At 43.6% G+C, this 22,394-nt stretch overlaps 1 protein-coding gene across 1 annotated transcript in view; it reads right to left on the bottom strand.

The window, feature by feature from the left end:
* The window catches only part of LOC148030468 (S3 self-incompatibility locus-linked pollen protein), a 126,609-nt gene that overhangs the window by 69,620 nt on the left and 34,595 nt on the right, over positions 1-22,394 (bottom strand). Inside the window, exons 2-5 of the mRNA XM_087686797.1 lie at positions 19,476-19,538; positions 18,960-19,316; positions 10,586-10,670; positions 10,085-10,146 (exon numbers count right to left, since the gene is read on the bottom strand). Of these exons, the coding sequence (XP_087542923.1) occupies positions 10,085-10,146; positions 10,586-10,670; positions 18,960-19,316; positions 19,476-19,538 (567 nt within the window). The remainder of the gene's footprint in view (positions 1-10,084; positions 10,147-10,585; positions 10,671-18,959; positions 19,317-19,475; positions 19,539-22,394) is intronic.

Below are 22,394 nucleotides of genomic sequence, written 5' to 3'. Positions count from 1 at the left end.
TTCGAATCTTTCCCACATTGCATATGCTAAATTCAGCTTCTCAATGTTAAAGAGCAAGGTGTCTGACACTGAGAGCTCAATGGTAGAGCATGCGAGCTCATCCAAAACATCTCTCTCTTCTTATTCCATATTTGCTAGTTTTATTCCCTTCACTTTGATGGGCTTCACCTGTTTCTTTTGCACCAAGACATTGTAGCACTGTTTTTGCCATATTGCAAAATTATGTGCACCCTCAAGCTTCTTGATGTGTAGAAGATTGTTGTTGTCACTGTTTCCAACCATACTTTGCAGCACTAAATTGACTCAAGAGCCACCAAACGTAAGCCCAAATGTCACACAAGTGACCATGGTACACTATTGAGTACCAACCAGCTGTGAAAATCAAAAGATTGCAGAAATTTCAATCTGCAAATGGATTTTCAGAAGTAGAGTGTGTCTACTGCTGCACTCCACAAGCAATTATAGCCACATTCAGAGGCCAAGGCACCAATTACATGTGAAATCCCCAAAATTTGACTGCAATTTCTGCTCCAAAAGCATTCACATGCACAAATTTGACAATTTTAGTCAAAAGCCCCAGATTTTCAGAAGGAAATCCGCCCAGATTGCATCAATACATGTACCTAAGTGCATATACCAAGTAATTGTTGCACAAATTGAAGAAATTTGCAAAAGGCCCAATTTTCTTGGGTCTAGTGTACACAAATTTTGGTGAAATGGAAGAAATTTCACTAAAATGTGAAAAGCCCCAAATTTTCTCAAGCAAATGTGCACCAAATTTGCAATTCTTGAGTCAAATTGTCTTGTCATGCATGAAAGTCCCCAAATCCAAGAAAAGCCCCAAATTTCTAGGTCAAATTTTTACACTATGTTTGTGCATATGAATGTTCAGCAAAGGGGAGAAGAAAATTTTGTAGGAAATAATTAAAAAATGATGAAAAAATCGTATGTTGAACCTAGGGCTTGACACGTTGACCTGTCTTATCGCCTCTATCGCCTGCCCACGTGTACTATCAGCTCACGGCCTTGTCAGACAGCATTGAGTTGTCACAACCCCCGTCAACTGCTGGCTGCTCCCGGTTGCTTCACCTATCAACGGTCTACTCGCCAAGCCCACTTGGTTGCAACTAGCATGTCAACTGACCAACCTATCGCAAGTCATATCCCACTGGTCTTGTGTGTCAACTTCCTTCGGCTCACGTGCTACCTATCTAGTTGCGTCAACCTGATTGCAAAGTCAACTACTCGCCCAGCCTGCAACTATCCAGCTTACGCCTATTCACTATGCCTTGGGAAGCATGCACTCCTAAAATACCTCTTGCTAGCTCTGATACCAGTTTGATGGCCGACTTGCTAGGATTGAGACAGAGTACAAGACAGACTAAGTACAGAGTTCAACGTAGAAAGAGTGAGCAAAAGGAGTGAGAGCACGACACACAAAGTGTTTGGTGCAATATCGGGATGTACCACTTTAGGTTTTGATAATATATATAAAGTACAAGTGCAAGGGTCCATTCACACCCGAACACCTTAAAAGGCACGATGGGCCTCTATTCCCAACACTCCATCTATACAAGGATACCTTGGATCTGCCTTTTGATGCTCATACCTATCATTCTACTATAGGGAAATTACTTTGGTTGATTCATACTAGGCTAGATCTTGCTATAACGTCCCACAACATATAGGAACCCCCCCTCCCCCCATTTTAAATATAATTAGTTTAGTTTTTTTTACTCTTCCTCCCCCCCCCCACCTGCCGTCGACAACAGGTGGCAAAGGGAAAGAAGTGAACGTGATAGGGAAAAGATGAAGTGACAACGAGAGGAGGTTGACGTCATGAAGAAGTCAGCATGATGACGACGAGGGAGAGGGAGCTGCAGTCAACGTGGTGAAAGAAGGGGAGGTTGGCGAAGACAACAATGTCAATGAGGCCACGGGCCTACTGTCCTACTGCGCCATGCAATTGACAGGTGGTGGGTGGGGGAGACCACCACTACTCCACGTTCTCCCCCCCCCCCCCCCCACCAAAATAACCCCCCCTTCTTATTATATAAACCCCCCTCCCAATCGTAAAAAAAGGAGGGGAATAGGAAGCCTTAGAGGAGACCACGGCACGCTGGGGAAATAGAAGAAGAGGGAGAGAAAGAGGGGAGAAGAAGAAGAGAGAGAGAGAGAGAGAGAGAGAGAGAGAGAGAGAAGAAAAGGAGGAGAAGAAGAAGAATAGGGAGGGAGAGAGGAGAGAAGAAGAGAAGGAAGAGAAGAGGAAAGAAAGAAGTTGAGGGAGAGAAGAAGATAGAAGAGAGAGGAAGAGAGGAAAAAAATAAACAAACAATAGAAGAGGGGGGTATCATCTCAAAGGCCCTACTTTATCACCTCTTGCGGAGTCAAAGTCTCTCTCATCTCTTGCGAAGACTCTACTATCTCCTTCGTAGATACTCAAAGCTAGATGATGCAACCCTCAAGTCCATTGAAGTCCTACTCAAAGAAACATGCATCCATCATGGCCCCTAAGAGGGGAAGTTTAGGAGCTATGAATGCGGAGGTTGTGAAATTTGCACTTGGAAATGCCAGTGGAGATAACATTCCAACCCCCATCATGCAAACCTAAGTTCATCTATTGCATGAAAGAGGGTGTCCACACACATCCTTTCTTCTCCCATTGCCCGCGAACACATATCCCGATTCCGCGAGATTATCCTTCAATCGCAAGCTCATTTCCCTTCCCCCAATTGGCCCCACTAATCGAACACAAGGTGCGGGAGTCTTGTGCAATTCACAAAGATCGAGGATGGCCCCCAAGCGGAAAATGTCGCGCGTGGATGAAAACCTCACAACGAGCAACAAAGCCTTGCACAAGGACATCACTGTCAATCCGCATGCGATATCGGTCGTAAGTAACATGTTTCCAAATTAATAGATGCTTACTTTGAATTCCTGCATGAGGAGCATTAGACCCGTATTATGCCATTCAAGAATAGGACATCGAAAAGGATAAAGTGCACCGTAAGTATTTGAAGGCTTGAATTTCCCAAATGCATGTATTAAGAAAAGTTAATTGTATTTGGATGCCATACGATAAACTTATAAACAACATGTAAGGCTTTAAGCATTCCCGTCTTCCCGTCCTCACAATAATAGGTGTGCTTCCACCACACCGTTGGTATGACTTAGCTTGCACATTTGATGGAAGGCATGATAAGTGATTTAGCCTAAGGAAATGAAACCTTAGTCGAAAGAAGGGAGTGTTAAGTAATTCCTACGTAGAATCGCTCCAGGTCCCAAGGGGGAGAGCAAACACGCGATGGAAAGATTATCGCGACTATTCCTGCAATGTTTGGAAAAGGATACCATTGTTTCTGTTGATTGATCAAATAACGTCCTAAATGCTTTTGCATTAAACTAATTGTGGGATGTGAATTGGATGATTATTCCAAGTGCTTGCGTTTGATGGTCAATGCATGGCAAGGATCTATAATGACAAGATGCCATGGGAATAAAGGAATGATCTTCTTGGAAAATGATATTAGGTTGATTGCCTTGATTGTGCTTGATTCTTAATTGGATTAATCAAGGAAGGATATTTGCACGAGTGGATCATCTCCAAGATCGCACTGCAAATAACCCTGAGAGGGCATTGCTCGATTAACGGGCGGAAGGTCGAGTGGTGAAAAGGCCAACCACGGAAAGTGTGTCTCACTCCTAGGTCGCTTGGAGTCAGTGGAGCTATGGACACCCCTTGCCAAGTCCGGAATGGAGCTGTAGACTATCGTGAGCCCAACATCCGGGGCGTTAGAAGATCCTATTCTAGATAAAGGATAGAAATTGTGGTGCCATGTGATTTGGACCGGGTTCTTCTGTTGGATAGAAAAAATACATAATTCTCCTATATGGGCAGGAAACAAAGATTAACTTGAAGATAAGTAAAGGAACTTGTTTGTCAAAAGGACTGCTTGTTTTGTTTTCGTGTCTGTGCTGTAAATTACGCGAACAAACCCTGTTTCCTAAAAGGCTTAATTAATGAAGCTGATTTTAAATGTCGCACATAAATATGGTAGGACCTAATTAGAAAACTAAAGCTATCTAGGGAAGCAAGTGGGTGGAATCCTCGACAGGTCCATCCTGCGGTAGGGTGGTCCTAGAAAACTAGGAGGCTTCTCATAAGGTTTTGCCATCGTTTGACCTTTAGAAATGGTTAGGTTAGAACCCGATTCATGCCGTTTTAGGGGACCGGAATGGGACTATGCCCTACGGGCAGAGAGGTTGAGCGGCACATCCCTCTCATTTCCCATTCTCTTTGAACCAAGTGCGGCTTGGGTCTGCTTCGAATTAGGTATCTCTACGTAAAGTAGGATGTCCAAAACCCGACGCTAAAATACTGTCACGAAACCTTGTCTACTAGGAACTCAAATTTCACATCGATCCTAGTGGGTTCGGCCATGGACGTTCCATTGCAAGGCGGACCCGGAAAATCCTAGGCGACAAACCCCGTGACATTCCATGGGAGTGTGGGCGGCGTTACTTAGACTCGTCTCTTGATGGACTGCTAAAAACGTGCCGGGACAATCGATAGGCAGGCACATTAGACTTGCATTCTCAATTAGTTTACTATTCAGTATTTTAATGCACCTAGAATGTCTCGTTGGACTGCTTGTCTTCGTGCGTTAAGATATTTATGGTGTACCTATAATTTGGACTATCTTATAAACATGGTTTATATTTGCAGGAATACGCTGATTATGACTGAGTTAGAGGTTACCTCTACACCTTGGTCCTTGGGCATGGCATCGATCTCTTGGGCTGGCCATAAGTGAAAAACGATAGCGGCTTCAACAGCCGAGACAGAGTATCGGACTCTTTTCAATGGCACTACAAAGGCCATCTATCAGAAAAACTTATTGCACTTTGGTTCCCTTGTGAGTTACCTACAATTTTCTACTATGACAACCAAAGTATCATTACCCGTGCGAACAATCTTGTCATCTCTTCTCAGAGACGCCATTCACCTAGAGTTTGTGCTATCAAGAGACAATTTTACAGATATTTTAACCAAGGCATTCAACCCGGCCAATTCTACAATATCTTCTACTGCGGATTGGCTTGGGTACACCATCCCCTACTTCTTTAGATTAATGAGGGGAGAGTGCTTCCCTCTTACTTCTCCTTCCAGTTTGAGAGGGAGCCGTTTCCTTCTTTTGATAGTGACAATGATGATGTTTACAGCTTTTTAGTTTCAAACATTTATTTATTGTATATTGTATATTATAGACATTTGTAACTTCAACCGTACTATCAGGATGATATAATGTAAGAGGATAATCGGGCAAATGAACAGCGCAAACCTGCTGCCGTACAACCTGCCACGTCATCACAGTCTTGCTATCTACGTTTTTAGTCTTTCTCTCTCTTGCAAGCTGTCCTACCTGCGTTTTTAGTCTTTCTCTCTCCTGCAGGCTGTCTTGCTTGCGTTTTCAATATTTCTCTCACTTGCTGCCTACGTTTTTAGTCTTTCTCTCTCCTCACCTGCGTTTTTCTACTGGTTGCAACCTCTTACTGCTGGTCATATCCTCCCCCCCCACTGGCAGCTCACTTCTAGCCCTTCCACTGCCCTTCCACCCCTTGAGGCGGACATTGCGGTTCATGCTTCACACTGCCCTCACATCCCTTGAGGCGAACATTGCGGTTCGTGATTCATGGTGGTTGACCTCTTCCTTCTTCAACAAGGCACACTGTTATTCATGGCTTCTCTACCAACAGATGACCAGACTACTGGGTACTCCTACTGTGGCATCACCGAACACACCACCGATACTTGCCGACTTCGACCTTTGCTCCCCATCCCCCCAAAGTATATACGTCTTCCACTAGGCACTCCTTGTGCCACCTCTTCTTTCTAGGCCACAGAGATCGTTCTGCATCGGCTATTAGAATACTATGCTCAAGGCAATAAGATACATATGATACATACTAAGTCCTTTCGAGCACATGGAGGATCGATTGGCACTACGACCTGCTGGAGATCGTCACAATGCCAACGGCAATCTTCTCCCACTTATTTTCAGGTACAATGGCTTTCACGATGTACGGCTCTGCAGTCCGCTCCACTGAGAGACAATGATTGTTTGATACCGTCTCCTCGTCAGTCCGCTCCTTCGAGAGACCGTGGCTGCTCGACTCCTTCCTCTCCTTCGGCTACCCAATCTGCTCCACTGAGAGACAGCAACTGTTGCCCACCTCTTGCTCATTCTGAGCCCCACCCTCGACTACTCAGGTTCGAGAGGCTACCTCTGGGAGCTCTTCGGCACCCCATATACCTTCTTCAACACGACCGGTGGCACTTCCTTCGTCATCAGACATTTCGGAGTCCATGATCCATGAGTTTTTGGATTCCCTATCTACTTCAGAGGGGGATTCAGAGGGGGATGTTATTTCTTTGCCCTCAGAGGGGGTATCTACTTCTTCTTCGACTTCAGCGGGGGCCCCTCCACCTCCCACCTCAAAGGGGGAACCTACTCCACATGAAGTTCTTCACCCATCCTCTACTTTCTTGGGGTAGTTGCCTTCAACCAGTCATCTCTTCTACTGATATCCAGGATCTTCAGGTACCACTTAGATCGTGACCTTGGAGGTTCAGCCGCGACTTGGTAAGGAGGCCTTCGTATTCCTTCCAGCATGGATACACGAAGCTAGTGGCTTCTCTCCCGAGGTTGTGTTTCAAGTTCTCCACTTCACTCTGTCTGCTGGTCTTTACTGCAGGTTCCCTTTTCGGTGGAAATCTTGGATCTTAGGGATCCTCTATATCTTCTTCCTCATCTTCTCTTCTTGCCTTGGTCACTTGGTTAGCATGGAGCCACCTCTCGAGATTGAGTACGGGAATATCCTTATGGTTCTCGGTACCACACAAAGTCCAACATTCCTCCTATGCATTGTATGTTTTCATCATCTTTGTACTAGGGCGCTTGGGCAAGTGAACAATTTTCCCACGAGGGACACTGTCCAAGTGGCACTTGCTGCATAAACATTGCATCTCCACCTCACTCTTCTCTTGTTTCCCTTTTTGGGCCTGAGAGGAGGTGTTGAGAAACCCTTCACCCACAGTTTGCGTTTTTGCGTTTTTGCATTTTGCGTTTAGGTTTTGCGATTAGGGTTTGCAATCCCAAAAAGGGGCGTCATCCTAGACTAATAATGCCTATTTATAGGCCACTCTCTCATTCATTCCTCACGGCTGATTCATTCAATCCGTCACCTCTTCTCTCCAGCCTCTCCACTACCCTCACACCCCTTCAGTAGGACATTGCGGTTCGTGGTTCGTGGCTGTCTTCATCATCTTCCTTGTGCTACGGCACCCTTGGTCCCTTGTATCACATTCACTCCATGATTCGAAACTTCATCATTCCATTCATCAGAGTTTCTTCTCTCTTCTCTTCTCTTCTCCATGTTTGCCGAGTTCACTCTGTGTTCCTCCCCGCAAAACCTATTGTCTCGCTGGTATGTCATCTTTTGACAGCCTGCTTACCGGTCTTGCCTTCCTCTCCACATATTCTCCGTATGATTGATACACACACACACTTAGATATCCCTAGGCACTTATCCTAATAGTGTGTCAGATTGTTTTGTTTGTTGTATAAAGATAGTAAGACAATCCATCCTTATTTTTCCATGCTTCAGAACACAATGACTCATTGGTCCCAAAACTGGTACCCCTTTCAGTATTTCTTTAACTTCAATTGCTAATGAATTAAATACAAGCCAAGATTTCACAATCTCCTTCACTAATCCAAAAGCTCTTTGTTGTACCAACAATCAGCAAACAAATTGGGCGAATTACCCCTTGAGTTTCACCTAGGACTTGCTCTAATGAAACCCTAGCTAGCCAAATCCTACCTCAAATTCACAATGGATGGGCTAGCATCTGAAATCCCTAACAATTCCACGAATCTCAAGTACAAATTTTAGTGTACGAGCCTTTGACTGATGGCACAGGTCCCAAGGTGGTTGCTAAACCCTGATTATTGCTAGAAGTTCTCTCCCTGTCCACCAAATCTAACTGTGATCTTCTCCAAATGGCTAAGACTTGCTGAGACAACTTGAGAATGGGTTGGAAAAGATAAGAAAATGCCAAAGAGAGAGAAAAAAAAAATCATAGTTTCCACGCGGCAAACCCGTAAATCTGCCTACAACTTGCCCTAATCAGCATTAAATGTTGTCGCCTACTGCTGATGCTATCACCTGCTGTTAAATGTTGTCGTCAACCCCAAATGACCCTCAATCTGCTGTCGACTGATCCAATATGGCTCTTGTTTACTATCCCTACCTCCAATGTTGTTTTCTCTACAGAAAATGTACCAACAGCACCTTCTCCCTCTTTGTTAGGTTGAAAACTGAACCAAATGGCTCAAGCCAGGCCCAAAAACGTTTTTCTCAATTTGATTGGGTACTTGTGCCAAGTGGCAACTTTCTAAACCCAATTTTCAACATTATCCAACCATTAAAGAAAATTTGATTTTGAAATTTAATTTCAGCCCTTGTGGCCCAACCCAAAATTAAATGTGCCCATCCATAAATTAAATTGACTTGGCCACTTGCAACCTAGAGTGGTCTCCAACCTTTGTTGACCCTTCGATTAGCATTAGTTAATTAATTAATGCCTAGTCCCTAGTGTCACCACTGACACTTAATAGCTTAAAAACTGTCCTAGGCATCGAAACTGATACCAACTAACAACCAAAACCCAACGGGCATAACTTGTCACAACTTTTGCCTTTGACACCCACTGCATCCTCTGGGTCCCTAGCTTGTTACCATGAAATAACTGCCATGTGCAACATGTGTGCTTAACAACCTTCCACATTTGATTAGTAAATCAATCAAATGTCCCTAGCAAGATTAAAGCATCTCAAAATTTCATGTCCACATGACAGAAACCATATGCAAAGTCATGAAGAGACTGCTGCAATCCATTTAGAGCAAGATCACACTCATTGTGTTTTGCTGGTTGCATCAATTTCAATCTTCAGCATCAGCACAGAATTTTCCAGGTCTTTCCCCCATCCTGATCTGCTGCCACTGCTGTCACCACAAAGTTACATTTCTTATTAGCAAAGATGCACTTCATTTTCTCCCAAACAGAAAACAACATCCATCTGCAAGTTCTGGGGAAGGATGCCTCGGAAGTGTTTTCTTCTGCATGAACAGAAATTCTCTATTAATAGGCACCTTGGTGAAAAAAGGACCAATGTAAAACATAATACAAGCCCTACATAGGATGTACAGCTTACATTAGACGTTGATATGATAAAATAAAATTACAAAATAGTTCGTGAAATGAGGAGAAGACCAAGGCAAGAAACTAGGCACATTGCTTTAACCATCAACCTAGACAGTTTCACACTTTGTTTTTTCCAATTAAAGTTGTTGCTCCAGCCTGATAGTTCAAGACAAGCGCCATTCAAGAGTTGTCCAAAGAGTATTCCCTGAATTATCAGCCATCTGGAGATGTGGTTTCGACCTGTTCCAAGAATCTAGGATTCTTGGATGCCTTCACAGGAGGACATTGGTCTAAAGGTAGACCTGACCAAAGGTAGAGTCTTCTTCATCAAATTCTCCTATTTTTCCTTATTTGCATTGTTGATGACTTTGGCAGAGAGCTGCCAGACATCTAAATTTAGAAACCTGAAGTAGAGAAATCTCACACTATGTTCCATCTATAGAGATGAAGGAGACCAGTGTAAGTAGCCCAAGCTCGTTGGTTATAATAGGTCATCCCAAGGGCCGAGGCCCAAACTATTACCTCCTACAATTACAATCAATCTAAAATGCCATCCCTGGTCCAAAACTAATATTTCAAGGTCCTCCCACAGCATATTCTGATGTAAAATTCTTGCATACACATATCTGGCTTTCAAATTCAGTATGCTTTGCTATTTAAGCTACCAGATTTGACATTTAAATACTATTTTTACAGGAGCATTGAATTTGTTTAGAGAAGACTAAAACATACAGGCACAACTTTAACAATCATATAAATGATCAAATCTACATAGAAAACTATAAGTATATATGATTAGAAAAAGACTTGACAAACCCTTTCAATGCTGTATAGGTAGACTGGTTCAAACACATCGCTCCCTTTCTCGTATGAACTGACTGCAAAATGATGAGAGACTATGAGCCCCCTCCATCCGTTGTAACTTCTCCAAAAATCTCAGTATTACAAAGCAACCAAACCATAAAAGAACATGAACCTCTCCCCCGTCCTTTTTAACAGTTTGCCTCAATTTCTCCTGAAAAATTGAGCCAAAGTGCTGAATGCACAGATGATAACTTATAGATATCAGTAATATGAAGTTAACAAGTTAGTCTATAGCATCCTCTTTTAATTCAATCCTTTTGCCCCCAAGAAGCAACATGGTTTAAGATCCAAATACTGCAAGGAGTATGGTTGCTGCACATCATATGCATATAGTATGCAAAGTATGATACCAAAAGTTGATATGTGACACTGCACAGTCTTCAACACAATAAAAAACATCTCGTACCTGATATATCTAAAAAAGATAACCAGTTGATGAAAATCAGCTCATACCTGATGTATCACCTGTAGCCTTCTGTGAAAATGCATGAGATCCATCTTTTGAATTTGAGAAAAGAAACTCCCTTCCAGCATCCCTCTGAAATTTTATAACCTTAAGACTCAATACCAACCAGAACTAAGATTGACAAATTAAACTCCTATAATTCATTAAAAATACAAGACTTTGAAATGCAAGATCATCATTGCAGTAGCTAAAATCAGATATTTTAAATGTAGCCTTCTGTCGGTATTTCAAATTGTTTATCAGCGATCAATGCAAGCAGTCAAACTAACAAATAGTGCTCACATGCCATTTTATTGTGTCAGGAACAGACATAGTACCACCGAGCAATTCTTCTGTCAGTCACATCAACATAATGAAGGCATGGACACCTTAGTCTGTAAATAGATTATGAGAAACAAAGCACAGAGGCACAAAAACGGCTGTCTGTTAAAAAGTATCCCGACATGGCAATTGCTGCTGCTAGCTGTGTGCTGCTATGTTTGATTGGTGTGGCCACAATCCTTTGAGGGAGCTTGCCTTAGTGTGCTCAATCATTGTCTCTGATCCTCTGACATGGTCTGCAATAGTGCTTTGTAAGCTGGATTGTAAAGCCATGAGCTAGCCCCAATACTCTGTTAGATATGATCAATGCCCCACCCTCATTAGGTGCTACCAATGATCCATGGTGCTCAAAGTTGTAAGGCCCCCATTATGAGGAGAAGCCAAATGTGAGCCCGGACATTGGTTGAGTCCTGACTTGTATATCAGATGAGGTCTATGTGACCGGATGGCAAAAAAGGTGACTGTTGTGGGTCTAATCTTTGGGTTAGACGGAGTGGTTAAGCTGGTAGCAACTCGAGGCACATTGCATTGAGTTGCGTGGTAAGGGAGTTAAAAGGGGCCCCTATTGTGGGGTCCGGGGGCCGCGGAAGCGGCCCCTGGCTGGGGGGTCCCAGGGGGGCCAGCGGCCCCCCTGGCGGGGGTCCGGGGGCAGCGCCCCCGGCCCGATGGTAAAGGGAATATTCCCTGGAATATTCCCTGGCCGACTAGTGGAGGCTCATATGGTAGGTCGGTCAGCAGGCCGACCTAACGACCTTCGCGGGCTATAAAAGCTAAACCCCTTTCCCAGCCATCTCACACTCATCTTTCACCCAGTCAGAGTTGTTGTTCCAGCTAGCCTTAAACTCTTCACCTATCTTCTGTCTAGATCGCCATCTAAGCTTCACTCAGTGGAAGCGCACGGGTGGACAGAGCCATCTTTGTATCAGTTGTTTGAAGTTAAAGAATTTACTGATTCTCCTCTTATCTGTTGTGTACTCTCTATCTCTTTCTCAGATTCTGTTCGCTGCGCCGTGTAATATTTTACATGGTATCAGAGCCCAGGGGGCTCTAGAGATCGGAGAGAGTGCAAGAGGCAAAGGCTTCAACAGCAAAGAGAAACGATGTCGACTCCGGGAAGCAGTTCTGGCGCATCAGGAAGCGGTGCAGGAGGTGGTGCTGCTGTACCGGCTATTCAAACACTGAGGATTCGTCCACCAACCTTCAGCGAAGGCAAGTTAGATGGTACAAACTACACCTTGTGGAAGTTCAAAATTACTACTATCCTTGATTCTTATGAGCTTCTGGAGACTGTGCTGGGGACTGACGCAGAACCACAGCCTACCCCCGACCCATCAAATCCTAGTGTGATGATTCCTCCGAATGCAGATCTTCTACGAGCTTGGAAACGAAGGAATGCAGATGCATTGTGTGCCTTAGTTACAAGCTGTTCTGACAGTGTTTTGACTCTGATTCAGCATACAACCAAAGCGTCAGAGGCTTGGAATGTACTAAGGAGTCAATATGAAACACGAAACCAAACAAGGATTCAAAACTTGGAGAATCAACTAGCAGCGGAGAAGTTTGCTGAAGGAGAGACGGTTGAAGCATTCATCACTCGGATTAAGAATCTGCGCGACCAGATGGCTGGCGCTGGGATACAAAAGACTAGCGAAGAGCTAGCTCGGAGGTGTCTTCGGATTTGTCCACAAAAGTTTGATGGACTAGTAACTGCCCTTAATACTCAGGTGAGACCTCAAGCTTTGACTTTTGAGGAGTTTTGTGCATTATTAATGGAGGAGGAGTTGAGGCTGAAAGCCCGAGAAGGAAGCAACAATGAAGATGCTGCATTCTCTGCCAATGCAAAAGGCAAAGGTGTTTCCTCCACCAAAAATGATGGTGACAAAAAGAAAAAGGGCGGCAAGAAGAAGTTTCAAGGAGAGTGCTTCTACTGTAAGAAGAAAGGACATGCGATTGCAGATTGTCGTGTCAAGAAGGCAGATGAAAAGAATGGTACCCTTAAAACTAAAGGGAAAGAGACAGCCAATACGGCTGAAGCAGAGTTGGAATTATTCATGGCGACCATTGAGGAAGTGTGCTCCTCGGCGCAAGAAGAATCTACCACTGACTCTTGGGTGTTGGATAGTGGGGCCTCCCGTCACATGACCAACAAGAAAGGTCTATACAGTTCTATGCAGCCTCTACAAGAATCCATCACTGTGACGGTTGGAAATGATGCTAAATGCCCTGCTGCGGGCACAGGTACTATTTCTTTTGTTGCTGCAAATGGTGAAGTCAAAAAGCTTTCAAATGTGTTGTATGTTCCCGAAATCAGAAGAAATCTCTTATCAGTTGCTGCCATAACTGATCTTGGTCATGAAGTGAGGTTCAAGAAGACAGGTGCAGAAATTATTGATAGTGCTGGCACAATTGTTGGCAAAGGAGAAAGGAGGAACAACCTGTATGAGCTAAGTGCTCTTACAGCCACCGCTGGAGTGGGCACAAGTAAGCTTTGGCATGAAAGGTTTGGACACATCGGATTTGCAGTATTGAAGGAGATGCAAAAGCAAGGTATGGTTGCTCACCTACCTACAATAACTGAATTGAAGGAACCATGTGTAGCTTGTATGATGGGCAAGCAACAGAGAAAGGCATTTCCACAAGAAAGCAAGAATAGAGCACATGCTCCTCTAGAGTTGGTGCATGCTGACTTGTGTGGTAAGATGCCTACACAGGCCTTGGGGGGATCTTCTTATTTTATGTTGATTGTCGATGACTACAGTAGGAAGATGTGGGTGTACTTCCTTCGTGATAAGGCTCAAGCTTTTGGTAAGTTTAAAGAATGGCTAATACTTGTTGAGAATGAAACAGGGAAAAGTGTGAAGAAATTTAGAACAGATGGTGGTGGTGAGTTCAACTCAAAGGAGTTTGAAGGCTTTTGCAAGAGCAAAGGGATCAAGCGTCAATTGACGACGCCTCACACACCTCAGCAGAATGGTGTTGTGGAACGCAGGAATCGTACCATTGTGGAGATGGCAAGATGCATGCTAAAGGGCAAGGGATTGCCTAACCATTTTTGGGCTGAAGCTGTTAATACTGCAGTCTACATTCTAAATCGGAGCTACACAAAGGCTCTCAAGGGAAAAACACCTCATGAGGCTTACACTGGTAAGAAACCATCTGTTTCACATTTCAGAATTTTTGGATGTGAATGTTATGCACATGTTCCAGATGAGAAGAGAAACAAGTTACAACCAAAAAGCAGAAAATGTATCTTCTTGGGTTATAGTGATGAGCAGAAGGCTTACAAGTTATATGACCAAGAGGCAAAGAAGATCATCGCGAGCCGTGATGTGGTGTTCAAGGAGGAGCCGCATACAGTGGAGGAGGAGAAGGCAAGGTCTTCCACTTTATCATCAAGCGAAGAAGTAGTCCACTATGAACCTGTCCCGAGAGCTATCCCTATCCTTAAGGAGGAGGAAGCATCATCTTCAGATGATGAGGAAAAAGTTCACCAACCTGACATCACCCCACCGGAAAAGCCATTGCCGCGCTGGGTGAAGCAGCTCTATGACCACAATAATCCTATGCCTGCATCTGTTGAGGAGAAGGCAGACGGACCAAGGAGGTCTCAGAGAATAGAGGAGCAAAGGAGGGCTTCTGCTCACATAGTCAACATGGCCTTGATGGTTGAGATTATGAGAGAAGTAAAGGAGCCAACTGACTTAGAAGAAGCACTTGCAGATCCATCATGGAAGGCTGCTATGCAGGCGGAGTATGACAGCATAATGAAGAATGACACTTGGGAGCTAGTGGATCGGCCAGCAAAGCGGAAGATTATTGGCACCAAGTGGATCTGGAAGGTAAAGTACAAGGCTGATGGTACCTTAGAAAAGTACAAAGCTAGACTGGTTGCCCAAGGATTTTCACAAGTTGAAGGGTTTGATTTTCAAGAGTCATTTGCCCCAACTGCCAGAATGACCACTATTCGCACGGTACTTGCAGTGGCTGCCCACAAGAAGTGGCCAGTGTACCAAATGGATGTTAAGTCAGCGTTCTTAAATGGTGACCTCAAGGAGGAGGTGTACGTGGCTCAGCCACCAGGGTTTGAGGCCCCCCATTCTGAGAACAAAGTGTGTAAACTGAAGAAGGCATTGTATGGGCTGAAACAAGCCCCCAGAGCATGGTACCAGCGGATAGATAGGTTCTTTTTAAACCTAAACTTCAAAAGATGTGCCTCAGATGCTAACTTGTATGTTTACAGGGATGGTAAAAAGTCTGCAGTGATTGTCCTATATGTGGACGACCTTCTTATTACAGGTGACTATGAAGATATGATCAACCAAACTCGAAAGGCTTTGAGTTTTGAGTTTGAAATGACAGACTTGGGCTTGCTGCACTATTGTTTGGGGATTGAAGTCTGGCAAGAGCCAGGAAAGATCTTCATCTCTCAGAAGAAGTATGCATGGGAGATCTTGAAGGCATTTGGCATGACCGAGTGCAAGGAGATAGCTACACCTATGGAGGTGAATGTAAAGTTATCCGTTGAGGATACATCAGCACTAGCAGACATTGGGAGGTATAGGAGGTTGGTCGGCAGTCTAATCTACTTGTGTAACACCAGACCAGATATCAGTTTTGCTGTTGGTGTTTTGAGCAGGTTCTCAAACAAACCTCATGAGAGTCATTGGAAGGCTGGGATGCGGGTGCTCAGATACTTGAAGAAAACTCTTGACTATGGTATCACATACAGTTTCGGAACTTCTCTTGTGGGGAACTGTGACTCAGATTGGGCAGGAGACATTGATTCCAGGAAGTCAGTTTCTGGTTATTGTTTCTCTTTGGGTTCAGGAATTTTCTCTTGGATTAGTAAGAAGCAACCAACAGTGGCATTGTCTTCTACCGAAGCAGAGTACAAGGCAGCTTGTTTTGCTGCATGTGAGGCCGTATGGTTGAGAAGGATTCTATGGCATATGGGAGTGCAGGATGAAGAACCAACTGTGCTGAGATGTGACAATCAGAGTTGCATCGCCATTGCCAAAAATCCAGTGTTTCATGCACGCACCAAACATATAGAGATCCAGTATCACTATGTGCGTGATTTGATGGAGGATGGGATAGTGGAATTGGTCTACTGTCCAACAGAGGAGAATGGAGCAGATATCTTCACCAAAGCACTTACGAAGGATCTGCTTCAAGTTCATCTTCAGAGACTCGGCATTGGGCCGAGGAGATAGTTCACCTATGGGTGGACATTGAGGGGGGGTGTTAGATATGATCAATGCCCCACCCTCATTAGGTGCTACCAATGATCCATGGTGCTCAAAGTTGTAAGGCCCCCATTATGAGGAGAAGCCAAATGTGAGCCCGGACATTGGTTGAGTCCTGACTTGTATATCAGATGAGGTCTATGTGACCGGATGGCAAAAAAGGTGACTGTTGTGGGTCTAATCTTTGGGTTAGACGGAGTGGTTAAGCTGGTAGCAACTCGAGGCACATTGCATTGAGTTGCGTGGTAAGGGAGTTAAAAGGGGCCCCTATTGTGGGGTCCGGGGGCCGCGGAAGCGGCCCCTGGCTGGGGGGTCCCAGGGGGGCCAGCGGCCCCCCTGGCGGGGGTCCGGGGGCAGCGCCCCCGGCCCGATGGTAAAGGGAATATTCCCTGGAATATTCCCTGGCCGACTAGTGGAGGCTCATATGGTAGGTCGGTCAGCAGGCCGACCTAACGACCTTCGCGGGCTATAAAAGCTAAACCCCTTTCCCAGCCATCTCACACTCATCTTTCACCCAGTCAGAGTTGTTGTTCCAGCTAGCCTTAAACTCTTCACCTATCTTCTGTCTAGATCGCCATCTAAGCTTCACTCAGTGGAAGCGCACGGGTGGACAGAGCCATCTTTGTATCAGTTGTTTGAAGTTAAAGAATTTACTGATTCTCCTCTTATCTGTTGTGTACTCTCTATCTCTTTCTCAGATTCTGTTCGCTGCGCCGTGTAATATTTTACATACTCTACCACTTTATCTCTAAGACACCAATCTGAACCAGAAAGAGTTCAAGAAATCACTAGTCTAGAAACTCCAATCTAGAAAGGGACCCAACCCAAGCAGTGATCCGTCTCTCTCAACACATACAGACATAGCATGTAAAGATGTAGCACTCCTCAGCCTCTATCTTCCAATATTGTACAGCCTGAATTTTCTCCCTTCATTATATGCCATTTGCTCATCCAGTCTCAATCTCCAAATGCTGTGATAATACCTGCATCTGCCCAATAGCAATCCTCATAGCATGGAACATGTCTTAAGGAACCTAGTCTTTGAATGCGTTCCTCTAAGGTGATAAAAACCTCATAGATGATATGTCTCATCACATATAAAAAAGAACTAACATGAACCAAAAAAAAAAAGATAATTGCCATCAATGTGTACAGGAGCTCATGGTTCTCCTACCATTTACAACATCCATCACAAGGTTATGCTGGGGGTATCAAATCCTGTCTCTGTGTGTTCGTGCATGTGTGCATCCGTGCATGCATATGTCTGTGCATGTGCGCATGTGCATGTGTGTGCGTGAGAGAGAGAGAGAGAGAGAGAGAGTGTGTGTGTGTGTGTGTTGGGGCATGCATAAATCCAAGGCTCCATGCAAAATGAAAGTGATGGAAGGATGGTTGAACAAGACCGCATTCAAATGCAAGTTCTTTCTTTGGAGAGTGATCATTGGTGGCCTTCCCCTTGCTTCCGCCCTTTCTAAGCGTCAAATCTCAAATGGCAATCGCTTTTCTTGTACAACCACCGTGGAATCTTCGCATCATAGATTTATTTCCTGCCCTTTGGCTAGGAAAATTTGGACTCTTCTGACAAATATTTGGCAAGCGGTTGTTGGTCTATCGCTATGCCCTTTGATTGGATTTTAGAAGGGCCAAATTTGGACTCTTCTGACAAATATTTGGCAAGCAGTTGTTGGTCTATCGCTATGCCCTTTGATTGGATTTTAGAAGGGCCAAATATCCCACCCCGGTGCAGCGACATATGAAGGTATTGTTCCAGACTTTCAGGTTTTGGGGCTGTTGGCATAATTGGATCACCTAGAATGCTTTTGCCTTTGACACTACCGCGGGCATCCAAGGACACATAGTCAAACTCAAGGGTCTTCTGTACTGGCAATTAGATCTTGTGCAGCATGTTAATCTTCTCCCTAGGGAATATTTAGCTCCTTGTTGGCATACAGCAATCTCTGCTACTTCTTTGCTCTAACTTTTGTACTCCTTCAGTTAATTGATCTTCTATAAAGCGAGTTTATGCACAATGGCCTAGAGCCATCCGGCATCTCGTAATCATGTAATCTTGTATCTTGTACTTTTTTTTGTAATTAATACAATTACCTATTATAAAAATAAAAGAGGGGTGTGTGTGTGTGTGTGTGTGTGTGTGTGTGTGTGTGTGGACTATACTCTCTCCTATTATTGGTGATCAAGTGTCTTTCAGAGCTATTTTCATGAGCTTGGCATGCTGGCTAGAAGGCCTATTGTACATCTGATATTTTTAACACAACACAAACATCCCCTTCTCTAGACTCTAGCCCTTATAATCAGTCAGCAAGTCATCCTTCCTTAACACATCTTGTGTGCACAATATGATTTCCCTGCTCAATGGAAAATTGTGCTACAAGTAATAAAGGTGACTCTCCTACAAGAGTCAACTAATCTGTGAAAGAATATTCAAGGAAGATTACAACCTGATAATATAATCATATGTAGTCCCTCCAATAGATACATATCAACACATCTTTTGCATCAACAACTATACATCCCCTTCTTAAGACTTTGAGGCCATTCCCTAATGTTAGAAAATCATGTGAAAATAATGTCCCACACAAAATTCACAGCATATCAGACCTCTAGTTGAAGATTAAGGCACAAGCATTTTTACAAGGTACAAGGTAGCCTTGTAACAGCATGTCCCTAGGATAATCAATACTTTTTCCAAGAATCCTTTTACTTTCATAGAGAACACAACTATGCAACCTGTACCATAGAGCACATGTTCAGAAAACCACCCAAGTTTACTTACCCAAAATTTTGCAAACCTCCTAGCTGCATCGCCAACCTTTGCTAGCCAAGTAGCACCATACAAAGTCCACCTGTCCCAAATCTGAGGCAATGTAGCTTCTCTTTCACCTGTTGTTAATTTGCTTTCTTCTGAGGCTACATTATGATTATCATTCACAATGTCATTTTCTTTGTTACCCATTACATGCCTTTTCCCTCCTTTACTTCTCCATGGATTAACTCCAAACCATTGCAAAAAAGCTTTTCCAGCCAAAACTAACTCATTTGGCGTTTGTAGAGAAGCAGATATCTCGCTATTTTCAGCATCCTCCGTAAAATCATCAACTGGTTTGTGTGACCACAACCCATGGCCAACCATCTATCATCAGAAGAAAATAATTTTGCTCTTAATTAGATGTTGAAACAACTCTGCTCTAGAGAGGTTAAAGAAAAAAAGCTGCTGTTAAGGCATAGATGTTAAAGTAGTTCTGCTTAATAAATTCTCTGAAATTTGAACATCAGCAATAAAATGAGTCACCTTTATTTGCAATAGGTCGGCATCAGCAAGTTTATCACGAGACAACTCCTTTGCACAACCAGCCTGATGAAAAAATGAAAGCAAAGCATTAGGGAATGTAAGAGAGGTAAGCGAAAAGAAATTTATTATTAATTGTCTTCCAACATAGTCTTCAAAAGGCGAAAAAGAAATTTCATAGGCAATGTTACATCCTTGGACATCTTGGATGGGTGCTTGTAGCACTGACCACTAACCATCGACCATTGACCATTAGATCACTAGGTGTGAACACATTCTAAAGCTATGGTGGCTAAGGGTCTTGTAGGTGAGTGCGCCTAAATGCTAGGGAAGTCTAAGCAGTCCTATAAAAAGGACACAAAGGATCATTTGTGCCACATCTCTTGTGGTCATCATAGTTGGACTGTAGACCCCCAGGGCCCCATCCAATGGTGTGGACCGATGGTATATGAGACCACTCCTTGCAATGGGAGCTTGGTCCAATGTGTTGCTCCAGCATGATACCATTTGGGTCTATGGCTAGGAGGTAGATTAGGTGTCCATCCCTCTATGTTTCTTTTTGTGCCTATATGGTTTGTGCTATGTCATTTTGTAAAGGTTGGAGATTTGTAAGGGTGTTACAACCAACATCTTCACAATATGGACCAAAGCTCCAAAAATGTTGTGTACATGTCGTGCATGCATGCTTGCATGTGTGTGCACATCAGCGATGTGGTGAACATTAATGGCCATGCACTTAGTTTTTCACATGCATGTAGAAGCTTTGGGCTTAGGATGCACAATAAACCTATCAATGTTTAGCAAAAAAGTAACAATATGTGAGGCATGGTGGAGACACAAATGCACGAAAAAAAATAGACCAAAACGAGCAAGATCACAAAGGTCCTATCCAAATTTCTAGATCACTACCATGTTATGAACTAAAAGTTACAACTATTGTACAAAGCAAATAGTTAACCTCGTGGCTTGCACATCACATGACTATAACTAGTGATCTTGCCTTGTAAACATTTGTAGAAAGTAGAAAATCTTGTTGCCCTATTTCTAGGCTTTGTAAACCTTATTTTTGGAGGCCAAAGGGTCAGAAAGAGCCCCACTATGAAATCTAGGAGTTTGGGCCTTCAAATATGCATTAACAACACAACATGTATTTGTTTCCTATGAGATAGCTAATACAAGCTACCCATCTTCACCTTTCTTTTCATCCCTTAAGCATTGGTGTGAGTGAGCATCAAGTGTTACATCCTTGGACATCCCGAATGGACACCCACAGCATTGGCCCTTAAGGGACCACTAACCATTTGATCACTACGTGTCAATGCATTCTAAAAGTTGGGACACTTAAATGATCTTGAATTGTAATTGTATCATAGGTCTTGGGTGGTTAATGTGTTCTATGAATTGGACTTAGAAGCTCATTTGTGTGACATCTCTCACACAATTCACTCTTGGACTCTAGACCCCAAGCAGCTCCATGCATGCATCAAAATGGTGTAGGCTGATAATATGGGATATTGCTCCTTGGGATGGAAGCTTGGCCCAACATGATGCTAGCCCCAAGCTCAAGTGTGAGCCCATTTAAGCTCATGGCAGGAGGTGAGCATGATATCCACCCCAATGTTTTCTTTTTGTACTTGTGTAGCTTGTGTTGTGTCATGTCTACAAGTTGGAGGCATTTCAGCCTACCTCTCAAGGCCACATTCCATGCAAAAGAAGTAACCCCTACAGCCTTGGTGCTTGGCTGGGATTGACATGCAATTGTGCCCTTACCCAGTCAATGATGGACTTATTGCTCCATATTTTTGCATTGTGATACATTCAACATAATCCAGGCCACCATGATATCCACTTCAAAGGTGCTCATCAACCAATTAGAAGCAAAAATTTGCTTAAAAGTGTACCCATGTTGGCAATACCCTACCTTGCATTAGAAGTGTGGACCACCACTGCAATGCATTTTCATTCAAAAAGGTACCATGATTTTGAATCTTACAAGATTTCATGAAGTTGCCTCCAGAGTAAGCTGCATCAAACTATCGAATGAAAGTCATGGCTTTCAATCTATCTTGCACACCATTTGAGGCCTCAAAGTCCACCCCTTTACCACCCTCATCATAGTCCTTTGTTGGCCCTATTGGAGTCAAATTCTCATAAATTGGCAACTGCAAAAGGGTGCATTCATTGTATTTGCATTATAAGCAGCACCATATGAAGTATTTACATGACCAACATTCATTCTTTAAGCCCCATACATACCAAGGAGTGCAGATGCATCACTATACATGCCACTTTATGCCCTAGGCATCATGCCCATACTACCATACTACCAAACATGCCGCTTTGTGCCTTGGGTATCATACCCATACTACCATACATGGGGTTTTACATTCCACTTGCCATACATGGATACGTTGGGTTTTGCATTCCATGCATGGGTTGCTGCATATCATAAGGATTTGTGCCATACATTCGCAAATGCAATCCTTGACCAGCCATAGTAGGAAATATCATATCACTAGTACCCGAAGTGTCCCATATTTGCATGCATGCCTTGCTGACCAAAATCCATTGGATTCGCACTACCGACATCGCCTTGCATTTGCATATCTTGCCCAACTTGCACTATTTGCTTTTGCTCATCACTAACTTTTGGTGCATGTTGAGGTTGCAATGACTCTTCTTTAGAAGCTTCTTGTTGTCTAGAAGCTTTAGAGGATGACAACATCTTCTTACCCTTGTTCTTCTTCTTTGGAAAGTTTGAGGATGGTATAAACTAAGGATCCTTGGCTAATGTGAGAAAATGCACCAGCTATGGAAGAGAGAGAAATGAGAGTGACAATGAGTGAGGTAAAGCAAAAGAGATTAGTGTAATTGCTAAACTGAAAGATAGAGTGAAAGTACAAGTTACAAAACTAAGTTAGG

This window comes from Lygodium microphyllum, chromosome 10 (assembly GCF_053477565.2).
Source record: "Lygodium microphyllum isolate KBCC chromosome 10, Lygodium_microphyllum_v1.1.10, whole genome shotgun sequence".
NCBI classification, from domain to species: Eukaryota; Viridiplantae; Streptophyta; class Polypodiopsida; order Schizaeales; family Lygodiaceae; genus Lygodium; species Lygodium microphyllum.
This window is presented reverse-complemented; position numbering and strand designations above follow the sequence as displayed.